This window comes from Pan paniscus, chromosome 3 (genome assembly GCF_029289425.2).
Source record: "Pan paniscus chromosome 3, NHGRI_mPanPan1-v2.0_pri, whole genome shotgun sequence".
Classification (NCBI taxonomy): Eukaryota; Metazoa; Chordata; class Mammalia; order Primates; family Hominidae; genus Pan; species Pan paniscus.
This window is the reverse complement of record NC_073252.2, coordinates 53,060,742-53,073,914: the sequence shown is the minus strand read 5'-3', so window position 1 is coordinate 53,073,914 and position 13,173 is coordinate 53,060,742. Positions and strand designations below refer to the sequence as shown.

The window sequence follows — 13,173 nt, the reverse complement described above, 5'->3', positions numbered from 1 at the left end:
CTTGAATAATGAAAGTGATCAAAATGACTGGAGGTTTTTGTGTTTTTTTGGTCACTTAATGCATATCTGAAATAGTCACCTCTAGAAGCTCAAATTTCCCTGGACCAGTACACTTGTAACAAGGAATGAGATGCTCAGGGAGATGGTCTGCTTTGGGAGACTGTGACTTTTGTGGAAAGAGCTTGGCTTTGGAGTTGTTAGTGCCCTCAGCTGTGTAGAAGCCAAGGCAGCTGTCGGGGGTCTCCTTTTTCCATGTATGTCAAGGGAAGAAGAAGAAAGAATGTAATGTTTGTGATATGTGATATCCAGGTGGCATGGTTCATGGACACTCAAATCTTTCTCCCCTGAAATTGCAGAATGAAGAGCTTCGAAACTTGTCTTTGTCTGGCCATGTGGGATTTGACAGCCTCCCTGACCAGCTGGTCAACAAGTCTACTTCTCAAGGATTCTGTTTCAACATCCTTTGTGTTGGTAAGTTATTCATCACCCACACAGCAAGAAATTTGATCCTTAGATATTGACAGGTAACTGTCGGAGAGACATGCTTCAGTGAAATAAGAATGACATGTTTATTCTCTTTCTTTCATCAGTAAAACAAGGCAAAATATCTGCCTTATACATGTCACAAGTTATAAAGATTGAGAGCTGTATTTAGGTAAATGCGTTGTATGTTTTGTCATGTTACTCAAATTACTATTAGTATTTCTGTCACACAGTTAAACAACTGATCATTACAATATTGTTAAGATCCCTTAAACATTTTACTTTGGACTAGGCCTCTGCCTTGGTATTTTTCTTCACCCCTCTAGCCATATCTTTTTTTTTTTTTTTTTTTGAGGAGTCTTGCCCTGTTGCCCAGGCTGGAGTGCAGTGGGGCGATCTTGGCTCACTGCAACCTCTGCCTCCCGGGTTCAAGCAATTCTCCTGCCTCAGCCTCCTGAGTAGCTGGGATTACAGTAGCCACCATGCCCAGCTAATTTTTTGTATGCCATATCCTTTTTGGACTAAGAAGAGGAAGGTGGAAAGGAAGGGGGATAAAGAAAATCAAAATATAAAAAAAGTGTGTGTGGAACAGATGGCTGTTCCTCTCTCTCCCCATCACGCCTGATGAATGGCAGGTGAAACAGCAGTGAAGTGGTTTGGGCTGTGTTGATCTGTTGGCATTGTCCTCTGGGCATTTCCCTCTGAGACATCACTTTGAGACAGATCAAAGAATTCTGTATGTAGCCAAGTGGACTGTCTTTTCCCTAAGCTTGGCAGAATGTGTCAGACTTACTTTTCTTGTCCAAGTAAAGCAAAGAGAATTTAGAAAAGGTGTGTGTTCAATGTGAGAACCACCATTTGCTTATTTGTCAGTTATGGAAGTTGGGGGGAGTGCAGATATTTTTCTTTTTTAAAAACTTCTTGAACTTCTTGATGACTCTACTGCATGTAGCCTCTGTGCTGGGCATTCATTAGTAGAAAGCCACAATTGGCAGGCACGCTACACCAACTTGCTCCCTGGCATTGTATCTTAAGCACTGGATAAGAGAAAGACTGGAGAGAACACAGCCAACTCTCATCTCATGCTTTCCCCTTTTCCCTACGTGAAGCCTTTTAAAATTCAGCAGGAGACCTCCCGAATGGCAGCTAGTTCTACAGAGTGGCGTGAATGGGTTGTCCTTTCTCTCATGATAAATGCTCATTGCAGAGCAGGGCAATTCTTCATTAGCATAGCAATTTGTTGGCGATTTGTTGGGTTTCTATTGAAAAGTATGCTAAATTGTAATCGCAGGCCAATTACTATTCTGGCTTCTCTTCAGTGCCTCCCCAGCCCTGTCTCCAAAATCAGCTCTAAGAACATGTCTGAGAGTTCTGTCCTGGCTCCTGCAGGGGACAGTAGGGGAAAGCCTTCTGGTGGGATCCTGGTTTAACTGGGTATGTGGTGTGCAGTGGGGTGTGCTGGCTCAGGGGCTGACTCCTTGTGTTAAATAAGACAATTCAGATGCTGAATTCCTCAGAGACCAAATTGATGCTGCCCTGTTAGACGTGTAAAGCAGTCCTATTTGGAGTCTCCTGGGTGGGTTACAATACCTGTGATTCTTAGATATTTGTCAGGTTCTATTCTTAAACATGTTTAAAATTAGTTTTTCAAACTAATGAACATAATATATATTTGTTGTTTAAAATGTTATAAAACACTTCCCTTTCATCTCCCACCCCCATTTCCATTTCACAGAGATAACACTGTGGGATCCTTCTAGAAACTTTTGACATCTTTCTGTATTAGGAAATTGCTTTTGGTGGCTTACAGTTCTGTAGGTAGGAGTCCAGTATGGGTCCGCAGGGCTGCATTCCTTCCTGGAACCTTTAGGGAGAGTGCGCGCCTTTTCCAGCTTCTGGAAGCTGCCTGCATTCCTTGGCTCTTGGCTCCTTCCATCCATTCTCAAAGCCAGTCACGTTGCATCGCTCTTTTAGTATTCTTGTGTCAGGAAATTTTCCACAGAGAATTGCAGAAATACAGCTTAAACCCAGTTAAGACTCTCCCCCACCCTCCAACACACACTGAAAAGGTAATATCATGAATTGGGTAATTAAGAGCAGCTGGCTCCAGGGGTTCAACGAGCCCCATCAGGCCTCTGTCTCTGGTTCTTGATCCTGCTTCTGCTTGCTTCACATTCAGGCATTTTCCTCATGACAGCAGTCTGGCTCTGTCAGCATCACCAGCCGAGCAACCTCAGGGGAAGGAACAAGGCATTCCTGACACGTCTCACCAAACAGTCAGGATTTCACTGATTGGCCAGGACTTAGTTACACGCTCAGCCTGGGGGGAAGATGGAGTCAGTTCACTCCAAAACATACAAGGTTCCCCATAGGCAAGAAGACAGGATCAGAAAGGAGACAGGGCTTGGGAGAGAGACACACTGGACAGATAAAAACAGCTTTCTCACAGTTACATAGGTGCTTTCTTGTTTTGCTTTTACACAAATGAGATCATGTTGTTCATCCTGTGCATTTTCCTTTTTTCACTCCACAAGGAATCCTGGATATCCTTCGTTGTCAGCATATCTAACTCTCCAGGTCGTTTTCCATAACCCTTTGGAGCCCCTTGTTTGGGGCCAGCGTGAGCTCTTTGGGAGATAGGAGTGTCAGCATTAAAGATCATCCTCAGAGAGTTGAATATCAAATCCCTTTGCCATACATATTTTATAGCATAATATCTTTATAAGAAAAAACTTACTGTCAATCAATGGTCCATCTATTTTTAAAATAAGTCTATAAAAAGTAGATCAAAATATTTGGACAGCCACGTAGAGGAGGAGGTGTTATATTTAACTTAACAGCATCCATGGTAATTTTTCCTCCTTACTTACTCCCTTCCTCTTACTGCCCATTTGTATTTTTTTGCACAGTATGCACATGTGTGATATTTATAGTGTGAATTTACATTTTTGTGATAAATATGGGAGGGAATTAAGGATAAAAAAATAAAATTATGATCCTGGTAAGGAAAATTTTTACCAAAAATGTCTCAGAATTGTAATTTTGTTTTGTGGCGTGAACCTGTAGGTTGAAAGAAAGCAGAGGACATAAAACAGGGCAGAAAATGGTCCTGGCATGAACTAAGTCTAGTTTCAGAGATAATGAATTAAATGTATGCTGCTAGAACCCATCTCTGTTGGTCCTGGGAAGGCATGTAATAGAGGAAGAATAGTTTTCATTTCACTGGGAAGAGAATTCTGATGTTAAATGAGATAACAGAACACCCAGGAGTTCATCATTCCCCTACTCTCTGTTTTGCTACAACACACCTAAATCACTCCTGAAGCTACATTTTAGTTTAAATAAAGCCTTTCATATTTTACCCATGCTGTAATTCTCCAGAGAATCTAAATTAGATCTAAATTAGCATTTAGCCTTTTTTCATAATTTTAAATTTGTATGTCTTTCTCATCCATTTTCCAAAATGATACTAACTCTACGAAAAAACCTCATCCACATTGATCCAGCTGTCTTGTAAACATACAAAGGTGAATAAGATATTGTAACATCTCTGCTTTTGAAGAAGAACCAGTTTGATAGTAGAGTCAAAGTAAATTAGTAATACATTTTGAAATAGAAAATTTGTCCACAATTCAACCTTAATTGTTTTGAGGGGATGAGAGAACAGGAATTGAAAACAGGTAAGTGTAAGACCATCTTAGCCAAGGCTATAGTGTCAACATAAATTGTGGAAATTTATAATCAAATCTTAAACTTTTTATCCCGTCTTGTTTTTCCAGGAAAGGATGTAAATGGCTTATAGGGTAAAACGAATGAAGATAAAATTAACCCCAGAAAATAAAGGTGAAGCCAGGGATAGAGTCAGTACTCAAAGTGTGCCATCAGGCCTGCCTATAGCAATTAATTGATGAAGTATTACATTTTTCTCTCAGCTTAGTGGACAGAGCATGGAGAAAATTTATTAATTCACTCATTCATTAGCAGATATTTAGTGAGCATGTGTTATATGCTAAACACAAGCAAAAAGTTTAACATATGACAGATTTATAGTATCTATAAAGTAAAAACAAAATGATTGCTCCAGATGAAACACAGCTTTACCTGGAAAAATTTCTCCATGGATTTTCAGAAAAGAGATTTGGTGTATGTAGTGGTCTGGGTTCCTGGGCATTCTCTAAGTCAGTGCAATTGTTTAATGAAATGCCAGGTGCCACACGCTGGCTCATCTTATGCCGGAGTATGTTTCATCAAAGGTGATTCTATGAGGAACAAGAACAACGCAACTTAAGTATGTAGCTTTCTGACTCTCTGATTCCATCCAAGAGTAAAATCTAGAATAATTAGGGAAGGCAGGCAGATCCCCATGCACAGTTACTTACTCAAGTAGCCAGTCTTGGCAATTAGAGTGAAAGATGCTGAATCACAGATCAACAATTTGTTCAATCTACCGTTGCCTTCTAATTAATAATACAATCCCTCTGTTTTTCCCCCGCCTTGTTCACCTTAGAGCTCGTAGGTTAAATAAGCCTGAGGATAGAATGGAAAAGGTAGGACTGCTTTCCCCTGTGATGTGGGCATCATGTTTACTAGCATTGGCAGGAATAGGAAAAACAGAAGTCCCAGATAGCACTTTAATAAGGTCTCTAATTACTGTAGCAATAGAGTGTTTAGGCAGATGAATTTATGATAAAATAAACAACAAACTCTGAAAAAAATCTATCACAGTGGCATATCTCTGTATAAATCATCACCATGATCATTTTTGTTTTCAATTAACTTTTTTTTTTTTAAAGATGGAGTCTCTCACTCTGTCGCCCAGGCTGGAGTGCAGTGGTGCAATCTCCACTGACTGCAACCTCCGCCTCCCAGGTTCAACGGATTCTTCTGCCTCAGCCTTCCAAGTAGCTGGGATTACAGGTGCCCACCACCACACCTGGCTAATTTTTGTATTTTTAGTAGAGACGGGGTTTCACCATGTTGGCCAGGATGGTCTCGAACTCCTGACCTCAGGTGATCCGCCTGCCTCAGCCTCCCAGAGTGTTGAGATTACAGGCGTGAGCCACCGTGCCTGGCCTGCAATTAACTTTTAATAAATGTCTCCTTTGTGCCAGGCATTCTGCTAGGGAGTTTTGAAATACTTTAAAGTTAGTCATTGACTTTTCTGAAAATATTATTAGGTTGTTTGGTTTGAATTGGAACCTATGCCTAGTAGGCTTTTAGTTATTCAATTAGAAAGAAATTTTTGTCTTATGGGTCCTCAAAAATATAGATGAGATTCCGCTTACAAAGATTAGAGAGAAGCCTCAAAAACTAATCCCAGTGCTTCAGGAGGCCAAGGCAGGAGAATTGCTTGAGCCCAGGAGTCTGAGACTAGCATGGGGAACACAGTGAGACCCTGTCTGTTAAAGAAAAAAAGCTAATGCATTGAAAAACTTCCCTAGTTCTTCTAGAGTTCCTTTTATTCCAAAAGCTGTCATTTCCTGCTGAACTGCTTTTGGTGAATCACACTGCTGCTGGAGTTGCCGTGTCTAATTACAGCTCTTAAAAGCACAGACCATAGAAATGGAAAGCAAAGCACACCAAAGTTTAGAGGAACAGTGGTTTTTTTCAACCCATTGATTAACCCTGTGCTGTAAGTAGGGCCTGGTATGCTAATTGTTTGTAATTTCCACCTTAATGTAAATGATAATTAAAATTACCATGCCTTTAAAAAGTATGGTGTTCCTGATTCACATGGGTGCTTAAGCAATTTTCAACCTAGTAAAATAAGATGATAACTTCAGTCTTGTTCAGGTAACCTGGAATGCTTGCCATGTAATTGAAGTCTTTATTGCTATTCTTAGGGAAGAAGATGAAAGTTAAGTAGGTCACTTTCTACTGACAGAGCCTTTCCCATGAAGGAGAAACTTTTATACGGCAGATCTGCTTCTGTGCCTTTTGTGTTCTAAAAATAGGTAAATCCTGAAAAGAAGTTGGCTCTGCTTGAGAATGTTACACTTGTAGCATGTACTTAAAATGACTCAAGTACCTTCGGTATTGACTGGCAGTGAGAACTCTGTTTTATTTCTGTATCCACTACACAGTAACTTTGTTTTGCTCAAAGTTAATTTGTTAAGCCATGAATGGTGAGTGTGAACTTGTTAAACTCTTTTAGGTTAGGGAGCAGAGACTGGTTTTATATTGCTTTTATGGAGGGTTTTTTTTTTCTAAGACTATTCAGGAAAGTAAGGAAGACAGGAAACCATCTCAACTGCTGCACAGCCAGACCCCATAGAGATCTGGAATGACATTCAGGATGTTACAAAAGTGCAAACAGTGTCAGTGTCTGTTTTTATTCATTACTTCATCCCTGCACCTATGCTTGTCACACAGTGAGCGCCCAAGCATTAATTTCATGATGGATTTCCAATGCTCTACCCCATCTATCTGCTCTTTCCTGTATTCCCAGCCTACATTCTGTCTGCAGCATGGCTTCTGTTTACTTACACAGCCTTTGCTGCCTCATGGTTTCTGCTTACTTACCTCTCTTTGTATATTGTTTCTTTTTCATGCCATCACGCTGTGTGGGGATTGCATGTATCTCATTCAAATACCCAAAGAGAAAAACTGTGATTAGATAGACCACTCTCCAATGTGGAGCCCCAGCTCATAGTGAAATGATTGGGCTTCTGTTGTTGCCTTGAGGTCAGGGACCTAGCCATGGTCTGGTTGTCTGTGGCCAACTAGCAGGGCCATGGATGTAAAGGATGGTCTTGCTTATAAGAGGAAAGCGGTTATGACAAACACTTAGAATGGTGTTCCCATAATTATAAATTAGAGTCTGACTGGTATTATTCAGTCATGTTCTAGACCAGATTCTAAGATGTGGGAGAACACCCTATCAGGCTAGTTTCTTGAATTCTCAGAACTTGGCACAGAACTTGTATATAGTAGGCACTGGAAAAATACTGGCTGAATGATGGTTGCCTAAAGAGGAAATTCTGTGATCTTAGATGTTCAGGGACACACAGGAAAGGTTAAAGAGTAAGATGAATATACTTGACCAACTTTTATCCTATAAGTGAATCATCATAGTTACAGGCAAGCCATATAAGGCTTTTCTAATCAGAGAAAGCTCAAATCCAGAAAGACTTCATCCTCCTTCACTTTTGTATTATGTTGGAAAGCAATGAGTATACAATACAGAATTTATAACTAGTAAGTAGATTTTGTCATTATAGTGGGAGGGTTGCCCAGAGCTTTTCTTTTTTCCATAGAACACTACCATCCTTAAAGTCATTATAGCAGTCCTTAGAAGAGGGGATGCTCCTAGGAACATATTGGGATTAGAAGTTGTTGAAAGGGCTGTTCTATATTGGCAAGTTTAAATTGAGCTGGAAATCTAATTGAAAAATTTTCCAGATTAAGAAAGAAAAACGGTATCCCTAGGGCTAATGTTTCTGGATTTCTACCTGCTTCTCTCCATCATCATATGCTCAGCCACCACCACCACGAACATAAGGCTGTTTTTTTCTCATTGCCAACTGTCTTTGACTCAACAATAAGAATTAGAATTAAGAGAGTAGTTGCTTGGTGTTATTTTGAGGGTTGGGCTGCAGTTCTTCATAGCTCCACATTTGGGTGTCATCATGTGATTCGTACAGTGGTTCCAGATACCTGCTACTCTGCTTTGCACATGGGAGGTCTCAGTAAACACTTACTGAGTTGAATTATCAGTGTAAATAAGGTCATTTGACATCATTTACTTTCATTGTCACAAACTTCACACTGAAGCTGGGAAAACTATCTAAGAAGCCACAAATGTTTGGCTTCTTGACTCCAGCTGGATAAAGAAAAATAAAAACAATATGGAGAGATTAATATAACCATAACTGGAAAATGTTAGGCAGTCAGTTTTCTGTGTAATAGTAAAATCAGGCTGCTGTCTTGGTTGAGTGCAGGTGTTGGAACCATACAGACTTGAGTTAGAACCCTGGTTCCACCACTTAGCAATGACTTTAGGCAAGTTACTCATAAATCTTATCTAAGCCTAGTGTTCCATCTTGAACATGGAGGAAACAGTAGTACCTATTTCATGGGAGTAGTACTAGGGTTTAAATGAGATAATGTAGCCGGGCGTGGTGGCTCATGCCTGTAATCCCAGCACTTTAGGAGGCCAAGGCAGGTGGACTATTTGAGGTCAAGAGTTCAAGACCAGCTCAGCCAACATGGTGAAACCCCGTCTCTACTAAAAATACAAAAATTAGCCAGGCGTGGTGACATGTGCCTGTAATCCTAGCTTCTCAGGAGGCTGATCTGGGAGGATCACTTGAATCCAGGAGATGAAGGTTGCAGTGAGCCGAGATCGCGCCACTGCACTCCAGCCTGGGGGACAGAGCGAGACTCTGTCTCAAAAGTGAATAAATAAATACATATATACATACATACATAAAGGAGATAATGCACTAGAAGCTCTTGCCACCGGGGTTGGCACAAAGTGAGCACTCAGTGATGTTAGTGATTATTGTCATCAAGAGTGTTATTTTGAATAATGTAATTCTTTTCTACGACATGGTATCATATTGATGTTGAATTAACTGATCTTTTAGGTAATTCAGTGTAAATGGAATCACTTGTTTCAAGTAACAGAAATTCAACAGTATAGTCTTTTATCCCTTAAGTAATATAGTTTTATACTCTAACATTTAGGAGAGAAAGAGACAAAGTTCATGTTCTTGTTCTTGTAATATACAAACTGAGCACAGGCAATCTTACAAGTACAATTTTTCTATTCAGAGGTAAAGAAGAATCTCTTGATCTGTAAATTTGAAATCTCTCTGCTAAATAGTTTCTGAAATTCATTGAGGCATTTTTAGGAAAGTATTCCATAGATTACACATAGAAAGAATTATCTCTTCACAGTGACATTTCTGGTGACGGTTTTCTTTTTTAAACTTTATAATCATGACTAATAAAATACTGATGAATTGAACTGATGTCTGAGAGACATTGACACATTCTCTGATTTTTCTTTTGTGGTTATGTAGGTGAGACAGGCATTGGCAAATCCACGTTAATGGACACTTTGTTCAACACCAAATTTGAAAGTGACCCAGCTACTCACAATGAACCAGGTGTTCGGTTAAAAGCCAGAAGTTATGAGCTTCAGGAAAGCAATGTACGGCTGAAGTTAACCATTGTTGACACCGTGGGATTTGGAGACCAGATAAATAAAGATGACAGGTACATCTTGGGATTATGGGGGGACCTGAATGGATGAGGAGATAGCAGGATCCATCCCAGGTAAATTTAAAGGCCAAATGTTTTGGGGGTTTTTTAGTTGTGGGGCTTGGTCCTCTATTGCCTAAAAGGTGTGATATTCTTGTCCTCTGAGAATTTTTCTGAGAATATTCTTCCTTGAGGTCAGAATCAGACATCAAAATTGATCCCAGCTAGTAGGATCAGAAAGGGGCTTTATTAGAGGGACTAAATTAGCTTACAACATCTTTCCACAAAGGCCATGAAACCAGGTTTGGGGCTTTCCTACCAGGAAAAGCAATCTAGAGAAACACCCAGCCACCCTACAGAACAGTTTTAGCAGAAACCCCAGCCATCAATCACTTCATACTGCTTGGGAAGCCAGGACACTAGAGGGGAGGTCTCTAGAAGCTCCACCAACTCTGCCCCAGGTAATCAAATGCCTTCACCATGGCTTGCTATATAATGATAAAATAGTACACTGAGTTTTTATAATGTACCCCATTTATAAAGCCATGTAAGTTTGGGTCTTTACCATGAGTTATCTTTTGCCCTTATTTGAGGGAAGTTTTCAATTCTTAAAATTTCGTGGCATACAACCCATGTTAGTCTTAGTCTCAGGATTTTGTTCACATTCCTTCTCAAGAGCACCAATTGTTCATCAGTCTCAACCTCAGATGTCTTATGACTATTTTACATAGTACATTCATTCTCAAAAGAAGTTTGAGAAAGTTAAAATAAAACTGCCCCAGGTCCAAAGGTGATTGTAGAATGGGGCTTCCAGAAACATCTTTGAGCAGTTACAACATTATGGGCATAAGTGTCTACCTGCTTAGTGTGACCAACATGTAGACATGAACAACAAATCAGTAAGTTAGGGTGTGTTTGCTTACAGCTCAGACACTTTGCTTGTATCAGGATTTTTTTCCCATATTCCTCAAAACTGTATATTATACACATGTGTTTTGTAAAGAGGAACTCGACTATTTTTATCTAGAAATGCGTATTGCCTAGATATATTTTATCTATGCCTGATATAAGTATGAGCACCACAGTAATGACAGATAAATGTTTAATTCATTCTTTAGCTGAGCACCAAGCTCTTTATTTTATCTACAAAGCACTTTAAATGCTCTTCAGTAGACATTGTCCCGTGATAACAGGAACAATTGGTAGATAGAGTGAGAAAGATTTTATTTTGCATACCAAAATGGACTATCTGTACATTGTGCTGAGGCAGGGAACAAGTTCAGCTCTGACATGGCAGCTGAGCAGTTGCTCTTAATATATGACCTCAATGACAGGGAATGATGGAGAGGCCCCTGCCTGAAGGCTGTTTGTAATGCCAAGAGCAGTAAATGAAGAGAAAGGCCTGGTCATAAGGAAAGGGACACAAGTGCATTGTGGGAGCTGGGAAGAGAGCCGGGGGTTCCAATCATTGCATACTTTACAGAACATACCCAGAGCAAGGCCTGTTCTCCACCTCTCAGACTGGTATAGATTTTCTCACTGGCGTTAGGAAAAATCTTGCTCGTCCATTCCTTGATTGGAAGACAGCAACTGTACTTTTTCAGGATCCCTCCCCCCAGGAATGAGAACCATCCTCCACATAGCCTCTTGCTGAGATTCCCTGTGCTCTTCCAGCTCACTGGGGTTGCCGCAGTGCTGCCACTCAATTTTTGCCTCTCCCCTAAACTGGGACTTTCCCTCGGGCTGCTGGTGGCTTTTCACTCCCCAATCAGCACTCAGCAGCAAACAGGACAATGCATATCCTCATATTTGCAGCTGGAGCCCTCCTTAAGAAATTATCTGACTCATTTGGGTCAAATAATAGTTTCCAAGGAGATTTAGAAGAGAGGAAGTGTGATATTAACTTAACCTAGATACCAAATATTTTTTTTCCTCTGAAATTTCTTGACAGCTATTGCATAACCTCTTTAAATGGCACTTAAAACTCTCTGTTACCCTGTGCCTCAGAAGGTATTGTTGACACGTTGACTGTAAAGCCAAATTACTTGTTCACAAATTGTTATTTGGACAGGCTCTGCCTCCCTCAAGAAACTGGAAGTGGGATATTCATTTCTGCATCAATATGTAACCATATGGGAAGGGATGTGGTATTTCTCTATGCCCATGTTGATTTTTACCTACTTTGGGGATTAGGCAAGCTTTTCTGCCATAGATGCAAGACTTCAAGAATGTCCCAGTTTGTTTATGTAGGCTTTAGACATGTCAACATTCCTGTATTATTATCTGCCTCAGACCAGGCTAGCTAGAAGGAGGCAGGAAGAGAGATCTGGTAAGGTTTCCTGTTATGTTTAAAAGCACATTTCACTCTTTGTTATTTAAGGGCTTCCTTGTTTTGGCTGTTTGTACTCTTCAGTGGAGAAAGAAAGGGGCCTGGGGAAGAAGGGAAAGCAAGTTTTGTTGTTCAATTGGAAATAGAATAATTAGTTTGCCCCACACTGGGGAGATGGGAGGTGAGCTGTCCATGGCGTATCACTAGCTGTAATGATAGTTAGCCCTCAAAGGCAGAGATAATTGAAATCCCCTGAGACGGAATTTCAACCTCACCAAATCTTTATCAGAGTTATAAAACAGTAGTGAGATGGACTGTTTGGCCTTTAAATTTTAAGTTTTTAATCACACTTTCTGGTGGAGGTAGTCAAGGGATAAGGAAAATTGGCTAACAGACAGCAAGATAAGGGAAAAAGATGGTAAGTATTTGGTTGTATATGAAGTGGAAAGTCAGTCCCTGAATGATGGCATTGGCCATTTTGCAAGAATGATCAGTGGGTAGGTTGGATGGATGGAACACATTGTCTAAGTATCTTTTTCCATCGGTTTTAGGGTTAGCCTCTGTCATTTTTGTGTGTGTGTATGTTTTATGGCCGGAGGTATATGGAAAAAAAAATGAGTGCTGTGTAACAAGGAATATCTCCATGCCTTAAAAGAAAATTATGTGAAAACATAAGGGCTAGATTGGATTTGTCCTCCTGTCTTTCCTCTGATTGATATGGCCACAATTCAGGGAAGTTTTAATTGGCAAAAAAAATATAAATAAGTGTTAGTAGGAATGGAGCTAGCAAAAAGCTAAGTTGGGATTAAGCTTCCTATCTTTCTCACTTTAGATGGAGAAGTGGAAAGGATTTGGAGGAAGAGGCAGATAATTCATCTCATCTACAGGATGATGATGAGGAGTACAAAACCACTTGGCTGGCTTGAGTCTCATCAAGAAGAAATTATTTCATCAGCATAATTAAATCTTTGACATAGGGAATAGCGGTTTTGGTAAATTGTTGTCCAGGAATACATTTCTTTTTATTGGTTAATAATGGTATGGAAGGTAAAGTAGATGGGATTTCATATTTATTATGTGTATGACATAAGAGAAGGAGGCTCCAGGTTGAATCCCAGGTTTCTGACTTGGCCAGTGGTGTGGGTGGTGGCCCA

At 40.1% G+C, this 13,173-nt stretch overlaps 1 protein-coding gene across 15 annotated transcripts in view; it reads left to right on the top strand.

Moving 5' to 3' along the window:
* The window catches only part of SEPTIN11 (septin 11), a 120,939-nt gene that overhangs the window by 59,283 nt on the left and 48,483 nt on the right, over positions 1 to 13,173 (top strand). For all 15 annotated transcript variants that reach the window (XR_010111856.1, XM_063603545.1, XM_063603544.1 and 12 more), the window contains 2 exons: positions 357 to 471; positions 9,510 to 9,705. Coding sequence is in view for 14 of the 15 variants with exons in the window: in XM_063603545.1 (XP_063459615.1) it covers positions 357 to 471; positions 9,510 to 9,705 (311 nt within the window). In the remaining variant the exon portion in view is untranslated. The remainder of the gene's footprint in view (positions 1 to 356; positions 472 to 9,509; positions 9,706 to 13,173) is intronic.